General features: G+C 38.6%; 3 protein-coding genes across 5 annotated transcripts in view; 1 reads left to right on the plus strand and 2 right to left on the minus strand.

Annotated features, from left to right (window-relative positions):
• Positions 1-101, minus strand: part of LOC111337854 (ATP-dependent RNA helicase DDX54) — a 28,002-nt gene extending 27,901 nt beyond the window's left edge. Inside the window, exon 1 of the mRNA XM_088749932.1 lies at positions 1-101. This exon is cut by the window's left edge and continues 161 nt beyond it. The gene's annotated coding sequence lies outside the window, so the exon portion shown is untranslated.
• A 1,971-nt stretch (positions 102-2,072) lies between these two features.
• On the minus strand, positions 2,073-11,759 carry LOC111337864 (uncharacterized). Of its 2 annotated transcripts, XM_088749933.1 has the most exons (7): positions 11,535-11,755; positions 10,073-10,160; positions 5,878-7,629; positions 5,573-5,642; positions 5,098-5,338; positions 4,439-4,767; positions 2,073-3,662 (listed from the first exon to the last, which is right to left on the minus strand). In XM_088749933.1, the coding sequence occupies exons 3-7, from the start codon at positions 7,604-7,606 to the stop codon at positions 3,590-3,592; spliced, it is 2,442 nt and encodes an 813-aa protein (XP_088606059.1). In that variant the 5' UTR covers positions 7,607-7,629; positions 10,073-10,160; positions 11,535-11,755; the 3' UTR covers positions 2,073-3,589. The 2 variants fall into 2 exon arrangements, with proteins under 2 accessions (XP_088606059.1, XP_022799967.2); XM_022944232.2 differs by lacking the exon at positions 10,073-10,160 and having other exon boundaries at positions 11,535-11,759.
• Positions 11,760-12,350: 591 nt separating this feature from the next.
• Positions 12,351-17,308, plus strand: part of LOC111337860 (putative NADH dehydrogenase) — a 46,344-nt gene continuing 41,386 nt past the window's right edge. The window contains exons 1-2 of one of the 2 annotated variants that reach the window (XR_015996911.1): positions 12,351-13,480; positions 15,199-15,721. Coding sequence is in view for 1 of the 2 variants with exons in the window: in XM_022944229.2 (XP_022799964.1) it covers positions 12,550-13,480; positions 15,199-15,629 (1,362 nt within the window). In the remaining variant the exon portion in view is untranslated. Of the gene's footprint in view, positions 13,481-15,198; positions 17,208-17,308 lie in introns of those variants that run through there. The other variant, XM_022944229.2, reaches the window with a different exon arrangement.

A 17,308-nucleotide genomic window follows, 5' to 3' on the forward strand; every position in this document is an offset into this window, starting at 1 on the left:
ATTAATCTGTGATTGCTAACCACGAAGCGGATATAAACCATTCAAATGTGTAAAATTGTTACGCTGTCGGCTACGTCCGCCATTTTACCATGCTTGAAGAGCCAGCGATAAAAATGGATAGCGGAAGTGGAAAATTTTTTAGCGATTTCATTGGTCAGTACCGTGACAACGTAATAGGAGTAAACCAATCACAGCCCGCATAAGGACGCGGCAAGCCTAAACATGCGCCAAAGTTATTATTGTCATCTGTCACCTTCTTGAGTATCCATAGAAGAAGTAGCGTAGAGAGTTACAAAACTTTGGAAAACTTTGTCTTAGTAGAGCTTTACAGACTCATTTCAATCTCAGTGCGATAAAGACATGGAGAGATGTGTATCTGCTGCTCAAGCAACTCCACCAATAGAGGACAATCCGCCCTTCGCTCAGCACATTTTGTGGGCACCGAAGAAGAAGCGCTTGCATCGAAGAGTGATTTCATCAGATCTTCCATCAAGCGCAAGAGCTCATTCGCATTCGAAAATTAGAAAGCGCTTGATATACCCATCTCTGGAAGACAATGAAAGAAAAGGCGAAGAAGAAGAATCAAGCCACATGCTGGAATGTAAAAAGGATTCATACAGCGAGGAAAAGCATCCTTTACGGACGCCCGATTGCGTAGGAGACAAGCGAAATGGCGTTCATCTCAGTCATCTCAACTTGTCGAAGCCAACGGATGCACGTGCTCAGCAGCTCAAAACTAATCACAAAGACAGAAATGTGGATCCACAGCGCATTAAAAGGAAGTTGGCTTTAAGCAGCTTTCGTTGAAGAAACGGAAAAACTTTAAGTGAATGAAACAGACAACTGAACATTGCATAGTGGTTGAATTGAAGTGCATGTCGTAAAGTTGTCGAATTTGAAACTTTCACCCAGTTTGAAACTGTGGTGGTACTTTGAAAGCTAAGCAATTTGACAGCAATTAATTTATAGGAACAGCGTTCTGAGAGCGTGCATCAATCTTTGCTGATTGACATTCAATTTGAACTGTTTTAAACAGTCCAAGAAAATGCGGAATTTAAATTAATGTAAGAAGGACTTGCAATTGGTCGGTGCAAGTATTTAACTTGCCAAAAGCTAGCTTTGCTTGCAAGTTTGAAAAAAATTAAGTGAAGCCTGACCACAAAGAAACTTGTGAAACCATAAAAAATTAATATATGAACTCTGTAAGTTGTTTAAAAATCATTTTAAAAATACGAATCTATTACAGTTTATTTCAACAACTGTTGTCTTAATGCTCTGCTTGCAAGTTCTATTCTTCCATCTTGACGAAATTTTTGAGAAAAGCAAAACAAACTGCCTAAACGACTGACAGCTGGTGAAGTTAGAAATTTCAGTGTGGCCAAAAGCAAATGTAGTCCACTGATATCTGTGCAAGTATTAAATATTTTCCATTCAAAACAAAGTCTGTGCTTTTTTTGCCAGGAACAGATTGCTTAGACGTCTTTTCTGATTTTGGACTGGGGACCATTTACAGATTTGACACCCCCAAATCAATATGTATATTCTCACACTGCTTCTAACACATTTTGTATGGTACTGACAAGGAGAAACTGCACAACAAAAATCGCAAGCCTCTTAATTCATGATCAGTTTCCTCCAAATACTGGATGCAGCAGTGCTACAAAGGTTTCCAAGAGTGTTTTCTTGCGATGACATCATTTGAATTGCATCAGGTACAGTCAACAGTAGGGAAACTAGAAGTTTGATTCACTGGAATTTATAGTTGGGCAAGGGTGTAGCAAGTCATTTTTGGCTTGTAAGCCTGTTCCATACTTCATAAGTATAGTGTGGCCAGGGAAGGTAAATATATTCCAAGAAAAAATAAATATTGAGAGAAGGCTTGGTAAGCCCAGGCTTCCTGGCTTAAAGGGAGCTACATGCCTTTCAGGCCAGCAAAGCTGCATGTACACTATTATAATTTTAGTTGGGAAAGGACAGAACCAAGAACAAAGTTGCAAACAGTGTTCCAAGCAAATATCACTTAAATGAGAAACCAAAATAATATTGCAACATTTAACTTAATGCTAGCAGTGTTGCTATATAATATTCTTTTTAATATATATTTTCACAAGAAATGCTTCAATAAGTTCTCTCCAAGCAAGAACAATGTTTCTGAATCCCAGCGCAGTTGTTCAAAGGGTAGTTGATGGTAGCCAATGAATAAACCCTTGTCACAGTGCTATCTCCACCAGATAGAGATTAATCCAGTGTAGGACCTCACCGACCCTATGAACAACAGCAGCCTGGACTGTAATGTACAGCTGCACTACCCTTCAAATGTTGCTGTTCAAGAATGTGAAAACATTTTCTTTTTGAGAACAAAAAATAATTACCAGCATTAAAAATATTTCAACATTAAACACCATATTATTACAACTAAATTCCTAAGAGAGGCATTAAAGAGATCTTGATACTCTTAGAGTTGATTGCTGATGATGACATAAAAAATTTGTTGCCCACATATGCAAATAGATGCCCCAAAATGTTCATCTCTTAGAAATAATCTCCTGTACCTATTTAAAAATGCTCTCACATTATTGAATTATGCAACATCTGTGGCATGTTTTAGTTCTACATAATCGCCAAAAGAAAAAAATTGCAAATCAATAAAAATATCTAAAACAGTGTGCATGACAGCTAAGATTCTTGGACTAAAAGTGTTCAATTTTTATGAAAACTTCTGCAATGGAAACTGTACTTTTCATAGGAATGTTTGTATCCAAAAAATATTGGAACCAACCATTATAAAGATCAACTTTGCCTGTCTACACTACAGGGTAATGTATAATCATGTACCGGTAAACTATCTTTCTTTATTTCATATATATATATAGTGTACAGTAGTATCTTCTAAAAGATATGGCTTTGTCTGATGCTTTCTGAAACATCAAGCAAAATTAACAAGAAAACTGAGCTCTCTAATGAACGTTTCTTAAATTCTCTCAGATCTTAAAACTTGCATAAAGATGTACCTGTTAAAAGACACTATAACCGAAAAAGATCCTAAAAGAACATAACATGCCTGGCACAATAGCTCAAAAATTGTCTTGATCGAATCAAAAGCAACACAAACATAACTAAGCATCAAAGCAAAGATAAACAACAACAACAATGGAAACCAACAACCCCACCCTAAACCCTAGAATAAGATCTTCGAAGATGAAAGGTACTGTACTATTCTTCTAACTTAAGGTCCAACTGCACCCTTTTCTTTGCACCTGCTGCTGACTCATCACTCTGTGCATACAAATGGCTCAACCCCCCCTCCCCTCCCTTCCCTTCATGGTGCCTTGCTGTGCTACAGTGTATTTCTTAAAATAATTTTCTTTCCCTTCCCATTGCTTCTCTCTATCTACTCTCTTTGTAATTCATCTATAACAAATTATAAGTTTTAGATGAAAAAATTGTATGTGCTGATCTAAGACATTCCAGGTTTAATTTATTTAAAATATTACTAATCCTTTGCCACTTATTAAACCCACACACAAAAGTAACAACCAGTAGTCAGAGTTGCAAGTAATGACTAGGGATGCATGGTTCAACCTCCAAGTTAGGAGACTTTCACTCCTTCTCCATGGGCAGTTGATCCTTTTTTGATAGAGTCCTCTAGTCTTGACAACCATCTAGTACACAAAAAGTAAAGATGAAAATGGCTATTAGTATTTAGTTAGCTGACAATATTAAAATGAGGAAAAATGACAATTAAACCTTTACACCCCAACATCAGTATGTATATTCTCTGTACTGTTCTCTATACATATCTCAAGGTGCTGAAAAGGAGAATTTGTTCAACAATCAATAGCTTCTTTAGTTGTGATCAATTCCTTTATTCTTGTGACATTTATGTGCGATTCTAAAGGACCAAAATGGTTATTCCTTGTTGCTTTCTCTCTCTCTTTGGCAGTGACATTAGATTGCACTAACAACAAAACAAATGATACATACATGCAGCTGCTCAAAAGCACATCACTGCTGATATTTGTGTGCTCACAAGATATCGAGAGATGCCAGTAGGCCATTTTACAGTTGTGTGCTTAGTTGCCAAGCCTTTGATTTGAAGTGAGGCTGAAAGTGACTTTGTTGTGATGGGGACCAGTATCTAAGTCAGCATGATAACATTTGTATCATAACAGGATCACCCTTAGCCTCTGACTACTATTCAAAGGCTTGGCAACCAATGTACAATGGTGCTAGCATACATGTATGTTCAGAAAATTCTAATACATGAATCCCATCAAAATAGCTCAGGCTACAGATGAGCCATTGAGCTCCAGATATCATTACAATGACATGTGTGACCCCCATGGCAAAATCCACAGGCCAACCACTCTGGACTTCATTATCATTAAGGATGTTATGATAGTATGTTAATTTTGTAACTACTACAAAGATCCCCTACCTATTCCTGTCCATTTCACTTTCAGCTGCAAAAAAGTAAGTCCTGTATGATGGATCTGTGGAAATAGCTTTAAAGAAGTACTTCTTTTCCTTCTGCTCTCCTGGTTGAATTGTGTAGCCAAGAAGCTTTGCCACACCCAAGGCAACTGTGTTGGACATGTCAGAGTAGTAGTAGAGAAAGCCATCCTTAAGAACAAAATAGCGTTTCCTCCAAACCTTGATACCCTGGCCTTGTTTGTGTAGGTAACCATGGCAATCTGGATCCCTGATTGATAGGGCAGGAATGCTGACATTGTGAACACTTCCTTCCGAAAGAGTAAATGGATTGGACTACACAGGGGAAGGAAAGAGGAATACATAATATGCATTATCGACGATGTTTTTTCAATTACATTAATATGGCTGGATGTTGGGAAAAACAGCAAACAAGCAAATAAACCAAAAGAAAGCCAATCTACTAAGAATACTTCAATAAGTTTCATTCCATATCCCAAGCTCATATTCTGTGATCAAATGTTTCTCATTCTTTTCTCAGAATATGCGAAAGCAAGCAGTGAAATTCGCTTGAGCCCCAAGCACCTACTGAGAACTCTGATACCAATGCAATTACTAGTGATATTTGTGTTAGATAGAAAATTAAAAAAGAAAAAAGCTACATACACTGCTAGAGGACCCCTTGATCGCATCCATCATGGCCATCATCCACTTCCTCATGTCTACATCACTACCTGCACACATGTAATATGTCCTAGCACCACCCTTGGTCAACTTGAAGCAGTACGGTTTGTTAATCTCTGGTGCTTTTGATATGGAGTAGTTTGACAAGATGATTGCTCCACAGGGTGCTTTATCTTTTTGCTTGTTGTAGTAGTAGAGACAGTTGTCACTTTTCAATGCAAACCTGGTGCATGCAAGTAACACGTCATAAAGATACGTTAACTTGACTGCAGGGTTTTTTTTTATGAAATACTTAATAACTGCCAGTGGTACTCTACACTTTTTGGATAAAAGAGGCAGAGTAAGACACTTATACCCCATTCACACCAAAAAACATCTTAAGTTATCCCAGATTTAAATAAAAATCAACTGCAATAGATCGTTTGCACCACACTTTATCACTGGACAACTGTCTTACCATCTTTTCCTCCAATTTTTTGGTGTTAGGCCAGAACCACCCATCTTCAACAAGTGTCCTCTGATGTAATCTGAACACAACAACAAAAAGAATTAATTGCCTTAATTGGTTAAAAAAAATTCAATCTCTTTTCTCTTGTTCCTTCTCATATCCTTGATGCACTGATCATACTTGTAAGTACTTGATCATGAAGTCTGATCGCCCATTTACTGTCTGCTTCCTAGCATGACCTTATCAGAGTTGGTCAGAGTTAGTCAGAAAAAAAAAATTAAAAATGACAAAAAATCATACAGATCACCACTAACCTTCCTTTGTTGATTTCCCATCAACAATGTCACCTTTGGAAAAACTTTCACGGAAGTCTCTCTCCGAAACAGTCGATGAATCTGATGACAGACGCTCCCTATCTGTTTCTAGAAGCCATGACTTTCTATTAGTAGAAGCTCCAAGATTGTCAGGAACAAATGCATTATTGTCGTCGTCATCATCTCCATAATCAGAGGGTGTGTCAGAATCTATTCCATCCTCATTCGGTGCTGGTGTTCCAGGTCGACTGTTTGGTGAGCTTTCTTCTGTACCTGCAGATATGCCACTTTCATCCGTTGTTATCTCAATATCAGGTACTGCCTTACCCATGCCATTCCTTGCAACTTCCAGGTCAAGTTCATCTGCAGAATCTGACTTTTCAGTTGAAGCATTGTCCAGGTCCTTTTTGCATTCCTGTCCTGTTACCCCTTGCAACAATTCCTCTGCATTACTTACTTCTCCTGCTGATTCAACTTCTTTCCCTACCTCTTCATGTCCATCCACTGGTTTACTTGTCTGCAAGACACTGCTGTCTTCAACTTGTGAATCCTCATTGCAGGGTAGAACTTGATCAGCAGATACAGCCTTTTCCTTTTCAACCTCTTGTATTTCAGCAACATCCACATCAGTTCCCTTGTTGTCATTATTAATTTCATCCACTAAGTTGTTACCACTCACTCTCTCTTTGTTTCCTTCATCAACATTTTGTAATGTAGTCAACTCCACGCATCCTCCTTTGTTATCTTCCTCATCCATTTTCTTTTCATTTGATTGTTTCATTTGAGTCATTGCTGTACATAGTTGCTGTTCTAGCCCTGCCAGATCCTCCATGGCCCTTGATAAGCTCTTGGCAACATCAGCTGTGATTGACTTTGGGTAACTCTCGCTATCAACCTCTTTGGCATCACCAGATGAAACACTAGCATTGTCAACACTATCGTTCTTATTACTCTCTGTTGCTTTTACTATATTACCAACCGCACTGTTTTCTAAACTTTCTTCTATTCTGACTGTCTCATTTATTCCATATGGATTTGACTGAGCAACATCAGTTTTACCAATTAGATCAACTGCTTTCCCTTCATCACACACCAGGTTTGGTGTTGCCATTTTTTCTGATGGTACCTCTGTGGCATCTTGCTCAGGTATAGCATGTGAATTTACCTCACCTCCAACAGATATGGATAATGCAGAATCACCTTCTTCTATATCTCCACCTTGAAGACATGACTGTTCATTTTCACTGTTAACAGGTAATAAAACTTCTGAAGATTCAACTGTTTCTTCTTGATCAAGTGCTCTCTTCAAAGAATCCTCAAGATCATTTTCTGTTTTGTTATGATCATTTGTTTCAGTTTGAGCATCTGTTAGTAGTTCATCTGTATCCCTGTTAGAATCATTTTGGCCCAAGATTGAAGGATCAGAAGAAGCATTTGCTTCTCCTTCATCACTTGTTTTGTCCAATTTATCTTCTTTCCCTCCATCAGTACTGTTGCTTTCTTCCTGCTTCTGTGCGGGGGGATCAGACCCAGACCCCACTCCAACTCCATCCAAAGCATCAGTCTCCTCTTCTTGGAGTTCAGGATCATTCGCAATCTCCATAAAAGAATCAAACAACTCATCAGCAGCTACTTCATCAGAAGATGATAATTCTTGTGGGTTTTTTTCCTCAGGTTTTTCTTCTTGATCCATGGGACCAGCAGTATCCTCTCTTGCTTCATCAGCCATTGCTCAAACACTCAAGTCAAATCCTGCATGAAAGGGATGAGAAAATTATTTTTTATCTCCTCAAGTCAAGTCCTTAAAAGTCAGAGGCAGCGTGGCCGAGTGGTCAGCGTGTCGGGCTTGCAATCCATCGCTCCCGGGTTCAAGTCCCGCCCTGACCACTACCTGAATTTGTTTCATGGTGGCTCTGAGTTCAAATTCTCGGCCATGCTTGTAAATAGCCAACTGGTTTGCCTCCAGCCAGTTGGGATTCTTAACAATGTTATGTTCAATTTGAATTATTTGTTTATAGCCCACAATGTAAACTACTGGGTTACCAGTAATTGTGTTAGCTATTAAAGTTAATTTATTTATTTATTTTAAATTATCATCCATCATTTATTGAACACCCCCTTTAAACCATTTAACTCCCAAGATCTGATTGTTTATATATTCTCCCCTCTAGCTGCTACACATTTTCTTGTGAATCAGTTTTGAGAATTAATTATTTTGTTGTTGAATCAAGATAACAACTTCTACCTGATAAGTTTGAGTATTCTCATGACCCATTTGATGGATATTATATGAAGAGTATCGGGAGAAATTACGTGTTAATCACTTCATGACTTAGCAGTGTAGCCATAATAAAGATGCCAACTTGCCCATCCAGCCAGAGCTCATCCATGGCAAGAAGCAACTAGGAATATTACCACTCCCCCCTGGATGGGGTGCCAGTCCATTGCAAAGTTTCCACCCCCTCCCCCAGCAATTTATCAGCCTTCCCAGACAATTCCCTGGTACCCATTAAAGCTCCTGGGTGGGGAAGGGCACTATGAAAGTAACAAATTTTGCCTAAGATCCTGCCCAGGTCTCAACCCTGGAGCTCTCGCATGACCCGGAGGCCAGCACACTAACCATTACATGTAAGTCATTATCTCTTGTAATCAGGATGCATAGAATGTGTTTATCCTTCCAGTTCTAGCTTTTGCACAATCACTAGTAATAGCTCCTAACTACAAAATTACCAGAAAAAAGACCAGTTTCTTTTCTTTCTTGTTGAATCTATTAAACACTACCTATCAGTTGATACTTTCTCTCTTGGCACCTCTCTGCTTCACAGAACTTAACTCAGCCTCAAGGAGAAATAACTTATTGGTCACTCTTACTAGAGAAAGAGTTCAGAGGCCCTTTCAGGGCAGGGTATAGATGTCACCCGTCTGAATTTCAAACTTTGTCACATTGCCATTTCGGAAGGTTTTGATGTCGCTGTCATAATTTCATCAATGTCGTTCTCGAAGTCGCATTTTCATTCCCCTGATGTTGCTGTTTCAATGCCATGTTGCCCATCAGAATTTACCCTATGAGGACCTCAGTTCAGCCATGTCCTTGGCTTCTTGATTTTGTTTAGGGATTATTTCAGCAGGAAAAAACTTTGAGCTGGAATTTCCACTGCATGTCCCCTAATTCCTTGTGTAATTGAGAGAACTGATAGTGATAAACTTTTCTTGCATTATCCCAGCATCCCAAGTGGGTTAATACATTGGCAAAACCGTTAGAAGTGCGGTCCATTGCTTTTATAAAAACAACTATGATGGGTTTACCAGTCGAAAAAAGGATATAAGATTTTAACCAATCAGTATTCTTGTAGAATCTCAAGTGTCGCATGCCCAGTTCAGCGGACACAGGGCATAGTGCACTGGAGTTCAGGAAGTGTCAATCACAGTACAAAAATTAACAATACAAGTTGATTCAACAGCATTTAATCTGATCATAACTCTTTTGAATATTGTACACGTGCAGTGAAAACGAAACGCAGAAAATTAAAATGCACAAAGTAAGGAAAAGCACTAAAACTAATTTCAAAAGAAATGAAATCAAAAAGAAAATGAAATGAAATACAATAGGGGCTGCAACTTACATCTGATCGTGTCTTAAAGGCATAAAGAAACTCCAATGTTGCATAACTTGAATTGGCAAAACTTAAGTAAAAAACTCTGACACATGACTCCTTCGATCTCTAGACTCCGACTCCTATAGATACTCAGAGGGGTGTTATGGCTCGAAATTAACGGTAACCCGTTAGCCAATGGTTAGTAATTTTCAACATTTGGTCACTAAAAATGTGTCCAACTAACCCGACATGGTTAGTAAAATTTTCTACCATATTTAAACATTGGTGGACTTTGGGACAGAGAGCATGTAGACCCGACTCTCAGAGGAATACTTAGAATACTCAAGTTGTTAAATCAGCTTTAACTCTTTTTAGAGAACGTGCTTTAGATGTACTGTTCTTCACTAATCATGGTAAACGAGAGGGAAATAAAATAGGTGCATAACTGTCAACGTTTTTAAGGTCTCCATGCAATTTCAGCTACTTTTTGATTTGTCCTAGTTGTTATTATCAAAATGTTCAATATTTGAGATATCGTAACTTGTGAGCTTGGATACCAAACTTGATAATTTGGTTAGTAAAAAAAGATGTCTACTAACCTGAAGGGTTAGTGATCCAAAAATTAAATTCGAGCCCTGAGTGTTCTCTCATTAGGGTATAATTGTAAACCAGTTCAAACAGGAACAACTAGCAACGTAAGCAATTCAAACTGTGAACAATATCATATGAAAATATACGGGGTAAACTTGATAACAAAACAAAACAGAACTCCAGCTACTTTATATTAGAACGAAGGTAATTACATAATGAAGTCCTTTTTTTTCCATGTTCATTACATCAAGAATTTAGGTAATTACGTAATTAATTAAAGTCCTTTTTTTTTCAATGTTCATTACACAACGAATATATGAAATTCATCGTGCACAAATACGTTTTTAATGTTCATTACGTCAAGTATTTTATAATAGGTTTTAGACAGTAGATAAAAATGGAATAGCATGTGTACTACTGCATCTGTGGAAAATGTTCACTGACATTTATCACACACTCCAGCTCATTTTCCATATATGACAGCTGTTGCTACTTTTTGCAGTGTTCTTTAGGAACCAGTATTAGTAACCAAAACAATGCAGCCCCAGTCATGAGTGCAAAAAAACACTCACAGCGGAAATCCAAAGGTCGAAATTTAATTAAGATTCATGAAATAATCAAACGCAATGGAAATTTTAAAAGTCCTTTCAGCAGAAACTGTTCCCTCAGAATACCTCAAGCAATTACGTTATACTGTAGTACCTCTATTTTGCTCTTAAAAAAAACAGATACATGTTATTGATTTTGAAAAAATACTTTACAAAGTATTCATTAGCGATATCAAAACCCCATTCAAATCGTTGTGACTTGTTTTGATTCACGAACAAAGTCAAGAGTTACCATGCATTTTAAGCCATGAAACAGGACGTTTCGCCATTTCCTGGGCACAATATCTGAATTAATTTCATAACACAACTCCACTGTTACTTAATTGTTAACTTTTCTGATCTAAAAGGGCATGTTTCTCTCTGATTCTTGTTTGAGAAAGTAAAATAGATCATAACATTGGGTTCCAGCTGGGTAAGTGAACTCAAAAGCTTAGTTATGCAAATATCTAGGCGGCCTGGAAAGACAAGAAACGTCGGAGTATTTCCGCAGCTGAACCTCTAAAAGAAGAACAATTATCCGAACTAACCACTCTTGGTTTGTGAGCACTTTCAAGCCCTAGGGTTCAAACCGCTTGCAGTGGGTGCTGTATCTATCAGCCAGCGCCTAAATATCTCAGATTAACCAAGGAAGCTAGCTTAATTAGCGTAAATCGTTTTATTGGTGTTTCATGAACAGACTTGATTCTGCATGGCGAACGAACTGATGCAACTTTCGTCATTAGTACGCATAAACATGGCCATGGTCTACTTCAGTTAATATTCACAAGGAAATTGAATTTAGGATATCTCTGTGAGAAGAGAGGATATACACTGATAGCGCGCTGGCAAATCAACTTTGATAGGATATTAGTAAAACACTCACCTTCGATCAAACACTTAATCGTGATCTTTTATCATACTCAGTCACTGTCCGCCTGCTTTCTCCCGTGCAAATACGTTTTCAATCAAATTTCCCCTCTGGATGAGTGGAAATTTGGGCAAGATAAAAGATCTATTCTTGAAAAGTAATTGAAAATCTCTGAGAAGTTGAAACAGCACGACCTTTTCAGCGCATACGGGAAGTCACGGCTGAAATTGTCTAAACACGAACGCGAGCTGTCAATCATTCGCCAAGCGAAAAGTCGCGGGCAAGACGCGGGAAAAATTGCTACTTTTCAAAAGCTTCTCGAAACTTCTTTCAAATGTTTACCTAGGATAATCTATTTGTTTTTGCTCCATTAACAGCCATATAATGCGTCAACTAGTCGCATCGACGTTTTAATAAACAAAGGATCCCTTAGCTTTCACTGGAAAATTTATGATCGGTCACGGCATGATAATTTATGCAATAACAATAAACAGACAAACCATCAGAGGCGAAAACAGTCAAAGCATTTCCATCTTCTTTTTTGGAAAGAGTTTGCGTTCATTATGAGATAGGAAGAGCTACCCAGAAATCCAAAAATATTGAAAAGGGAATAGTATGTCACATCAGGGGACGAAAACACCACCACCCTTCCTCTGTCATCCCCTTTTTCTGCCTTCGTGTTTGTTTACGTGTTCGAAATATGAAAACCAATATCAGTCATATCTTCTAAGCCGGAAATATTTACGACCCAGTCAGTGCTTCAGTTAACGTGGTTTCCTTTATACGCAATCTCCGCTGATTTCTTTCCTTTGTGAAGCTAAGACATTAATTTAAGGAAAATGTAAAAAAGAAATGGGAATATCTTTGACGTCGGGCTGGGAACGCACGCGCGAACCTGCGCGAGATCGCGCGAGGGGTATCGTGATTGGCGTGATTTGCACGAGAGCAGAAGGGTTCCAGGGTACTGGTTCATAAACAAGATGGTCGACACGTTCTGATTTAAGTTACACAAAAACTCAAATTCGCTGCTATGATTTCAACATCAAATTTAAGAATAGTCTCAAGATTGAATCTCTCTCGATGGTTTGTGACAAGAAGTCTTCGAACCAGCGCGATCACTGTTCAAAACACACCGAAGAAAGAACTTGCCGATAGACTCAGGCTGGTCATCTTAGGAACTGGTTGGGGAAGCTACAGCGTCTTAAAACAAATTGACAAGAAGCTATTTGATGTTATTGTGGTTAGCCCTCGAAATCATTTCCTTTTTACGCCACTACTATGTAGCACAACTGTAGGCACGTTGGAATTTCGAAGCATCATCGAGCCAGTGAGGAACACTGGCTTCCGAGACGAACATCACTTTCAACAAGCAGAGGCCGTGGAATTGCTTCCAGATAAACACACGGTTATCTGCAAGAGTACTTTGAACGGTGATCGATACGACTTGAAGTACGATAAACTGGTCATTGGTGTAGGAGCTGTTAGCAATACATTCGGTGTTCCGGGCGTTTACGACCATGCCTTCTTTCTCAAGGAAATTTCAGATGCAAGGATGATCAGAAATCAGATTCTCAAGAATTTTGAATTAGCCATGCAACCCGGCGTCTCGGAAGAAGAGAAAAAGCGCCTGTTGCATTTTGTAATAGTTGGGGGTGGCCCCACTGGGGTGGAGTTTGGTGCTGAGTTATATGACTTTGTAAAACAAGATGTGACAAGGTTATATGTTCATGAGCGTTGCAATGTGAGGGTGACACTGATTGAGGCAAGGCAGATCCTGCCATCTTTTGATGAGAAGCTCAGAACCTTTGCAGAAAGCAAGATGAGACAGAGAGATCAGTTTGAACTTCTCCAGAGTAGTGTAACCCAAGTACATGCTGATCACATCCAGCTGAAAGATGGAGAAAAATTGCCTTGTGGTTTGGTGGTGTGGTCAACTGGCCTTGCTCCAAGACCATTCACCGGTAAGCAAAGCCCCCTTTAGAGTCATTTTCAACTGAAGTCAAAAGTGATCCAGGACTCAGTGCTTTGGTTCTAGGTTACCTTGTTTGTTGTTTGGTCCAGAAAACTATCATCATCCTCATCAAATATAATACACATATTCCTTGGTCTTGATTAGTGATTTTTTTTCTTTTTTTGAGGGCTCAGGCAACTTTAAGTTCTTGCTTCAAGTTCTCATTAGCTCTTCATATTAATTTTTTTGCTTTGATTGTCAGCTATCATAATTTAGCTTTTGTATATAAACTCGTATTCAGTAAGAAGGTAGATAACAGGTGAGAAAGCAGATGAATGGGAAGTGAGAATCTGAAGGAGGAGGCGGCATGGCCAGGTGGTCAGGGTGCTGGACTTGTAATCTGGTGTCCCGGGTTCAAATCCTTCACCCTGCCACTCACTGGATTTGTTCTCAGTTGCCCCTAGTTGAACTCCTCGGCTGCACTATTTAAATAGCCTGCTGGTCTGCCTCCTACTAGTGGGGATTTTTAAGTGCTTAGTTAGTTTACATTGTGGCTGAAAAGTCCTTAAGGGGGAGCTTCAATTTATGTATTTAGTATTATTTTTATTTAAGGAAACTCATTAAATACCTACATGTAGGTATATCCAAGAAATCTGAAAAACAGACTGCCACTCATAAAGCTGTAATTGTACAAACATTTTATTTGACTCCAAAGTATGCCAGCAATGATTCCTGCGTCCCCCCCCCCCTCCCAAATCAAATTGGATTAGGAAACAAAGTACTATTAACCCATTCATAATTTTGTCTTGTTTGAGAGAAGATTTGTCAAGAATGAAGATAACAAAAAGTCAACAAGCTGGCACATTAGAATTTGCATGCAGAAAATAAAGGGCGCAAAAGAACATGATACAATTAGCAAAAAGGTTGAAAGGCTGCATAGCTGGAAATATTGTCTGCTTGCTAACACAAACAAGAGCTCGTTAACACGTGCAAGAGCTCGTCAACACACCCAAGAGCACCACAACCCTTCAACTATGATGGCTAAGATGGTAGAAACCTACACATCAGACTCAAGTGCTATGTAATAGAAGAAAGTGTGTGAATCAAAATTATTACATCACTTAGGGCGAGAATTGAATTTAGTGCTAATTTTGTAATTCTTGGACGATGTCAAGGATGGAGAAGCAAAAAGGAGCAGAAAATAAAGAAGCCAGAAACGACTCTTGTGAGTTCATTTTGCTATAAAAACGGTTGGCTTTCTTTCCTGGCTCTCAAAGTAAACAATTCATTCTATTACTCATTATATTGTTGCAATAAAATAATCCTTTATTGACCAAGGGTGAGGGCAAGATGGCTGGGTACTAGTCTCACTTTTTTTTTCTTTTGCATTTTATAGACCGTGATTTTGTCTTAGTCCATAAAAATGCAGAAAAAGAATTCTTGGTTGATAGTTAACACCTAATATATACACAGCCTTTGTACTGGAAATGGCACTCACCAAACTTCACTGACTACTGCAATTAGGTTTACAAGCTAACTTTAGCTTTAGCAAACCAAAATGAAGCTAGAAAGACAATGTAGATCTACTGTAAACTAGATGCCCATCACAGGCTACATTTAAACGATGTTTGCTCAAGTCAAATCTAATGAAGAGTGACAAGTGATCAAATGGCTAGTTTTTCCTTTTTCATAAAAGTTGAATTTTTTTCTTAATTCATTTTATTTTAGCTTCAGTTGAACTACCGAAGAACAACAACAGTCAGCTGATAGTTGACAAGTTTCTCAGAGTCCAAGGAATTGATGATGGCTCAGTATTTGCGATTGGCGACTGCTCCTTTATTGAATCCAATCCATACCCCTGCACTGCCCAAGTAGCAGAGAGAGAGGGCAGCTATTTAGCCAAATCCATGGGGCTCTCAGCTCAAGGGAGGGGCTCAGAGGTGGAGCCTTTCTCGTGGAAGAACATTGGTATGCTGGCTTATCTTGGAGATTATCAAGGTCTGGCTGATTTTCCTACAAGCAAGTTGCAAGGCTTTAAATCATGGATTCTTTGGAGATCAGTGTACTTTACCAAGCTTGGAAGCTGGAGGTTGAGATTCCAGGTCCCCTTTGATTGGATGAGAACCTTCATTTGGGGCAGAGATATTTCTCAGTTTTGAACAGAACTTAACACTTTTGCTCCCAGATCTCAGTAGTAATTCTCGTTGCTGACTGCCATACAATTCTTATGATGTCAGTTTGGACTTAGTTCCTATTAACCGAGCGGGAGGTCTGTATGGGAGAATCTTGACCAAGGTTGCCAGTACAGAGCTCACTGCATTCGGTCTGTACCAGCAACCGAGGTCAAGATTCTCCCATACAGACCGACCTGGCTCAGTTAATAAGATGTTTATTATATGGCTGTGTCTTATATGCCAATTTTTTATATTCTTTGTACCTTTTTTTTCTAAACCAGTCTAGATGGGAAAATGTAGACCACTTTCAATATTGATTTCAGCCAATCAAATTTGTGAATTCGGCAGTTCCCAGTCCTTGTGAGATACAGCCATATAATAAACTTTGATATTTGATCAACTAATAATCCCCTGATTGATATTTTTCTTTACTCTCATCACTTGTCTGCTTGATAAATTATTGTATTGATATTGTAAGGAGAAATTCTGTCTTGGTCACTCATGGAAGTTAAAAGGTTTAACACACTTGTCGGCAGAACATTGTGTAAGCAAAAGAGTAGGCGGGGGGGGAGGGGGGTGGGGTATAGGTACAAGACTAGTTAATGTTAAGGATAACAATCATTTTTTCATGCTTATATGGACCAAGGAGCCGTAACTCAAATTCTGGAATACACACATTTATTACACAACTCGGGCAGTCAGAGGGCCAATAACTAAAATCAACCAATCAAAATGCTCTATTGCCGGTCAATATTCTCTCAGTATTGGACCGGACACTGTCCCAAATGGTCCCGAATGATACCGCACTTGTGTCCCTTTGAATTTCAGTCGTATAATAAATCTCTTATTAACCAAGCTTGCTCAGGACTGTACTGGAAGAATATCAGCCCTCGGCCTTTTTTGTACGGACCTCGCTGCGCTGGGTCTGTACTGTCAAGACCTTGGGCCGATATTCTCCCAGTACGACCTTTGCGCTTGGTTAATAAGATATATGTACTGCACATCTTGATTTCTCTTCCTTCCTCACAAATTAATTTCTTAGTGAACTTAGTGAAGGGGAGAACAAGTCTGGGTAAAACTTGTCCTGTATGGTAATATAATATAATGTAAATATTATTTCTATGTAAATATCATAATTGTGCATAGCACCAATTTATACACCAGCTCTTCCAATGTATTTTTATCTGTATGTAAACTGAATACTTGATTGCGAATTCTACTTTATTCTGATTTGACATATTTTAGGGGTCAACATCTTTTGCAATTGAGTGTATACCAGAATGATCACAGCACTAATTAGATAAGATAGAAAGTTATATAACAGGGATCTAAATATGTTATTAGATTCAATCTAAGTCAAAGTGTGGGTCAAGTAATCATTTAAGTCATCATTTTAGCAGAGCTTAGGTTGTAAAGTATAAAAACTGCTTCAAGCAAAAGTAGATTAGCCTTTTTTCATGTTGTGTGGTACTTATAAGACAGATATGCCAATGTAAGTATAATGTAAGCATAATTGTTGCCTCCTTTTGGTTAGATATAAATAAGAGAAAATTAATTTCTAAATCTGGTTTGTTGGATGTAACCCTTAATGTTACCTCCCACACTTTAACCTGGTCTGGGCATTTGGGGGCAAAGCCAGGATTTTTCAAGTCAGAGGGTACTCA

The sequence above is a fragment of the Stylophora pistillata genome, chromosome 2, assembly GCF_964205215.1.
Source record: "Stylophora pistillata chromosome 2, jaStyPist1.2, whole genome shotgun sequence".
NCBI classification, from domain to species: Eukaryota; Metazoa; Cnidaria; class Anthozoa; order Scleractinia; family Pocilloporidae; genus Stylophora; species Stylophora pistillata.

Coding starts and splice junctions, on each gene's coding strand:
- LOC111337864 (XM_022944232.2), bottom strand. CDS start 7,606: ATGGCTGATGAAGCAAGAGAGGATACTGCTGGTCCCATGGATCAAGAA. Junction 5,643..5,877: donor TGGGAAATCAACAAAGGAAG/GTTAGTGGTGAT, acceptor TGTTGTGTTCAG/ATTACATCAGAGGACACTTG. Junction 5,339..5,572: donor AAAAATTGGAGGAAAAGATG/GTAAGACAGTTG, acceptor TGCATGCACCAG/GTTTGCATTGAAAAGTGACA.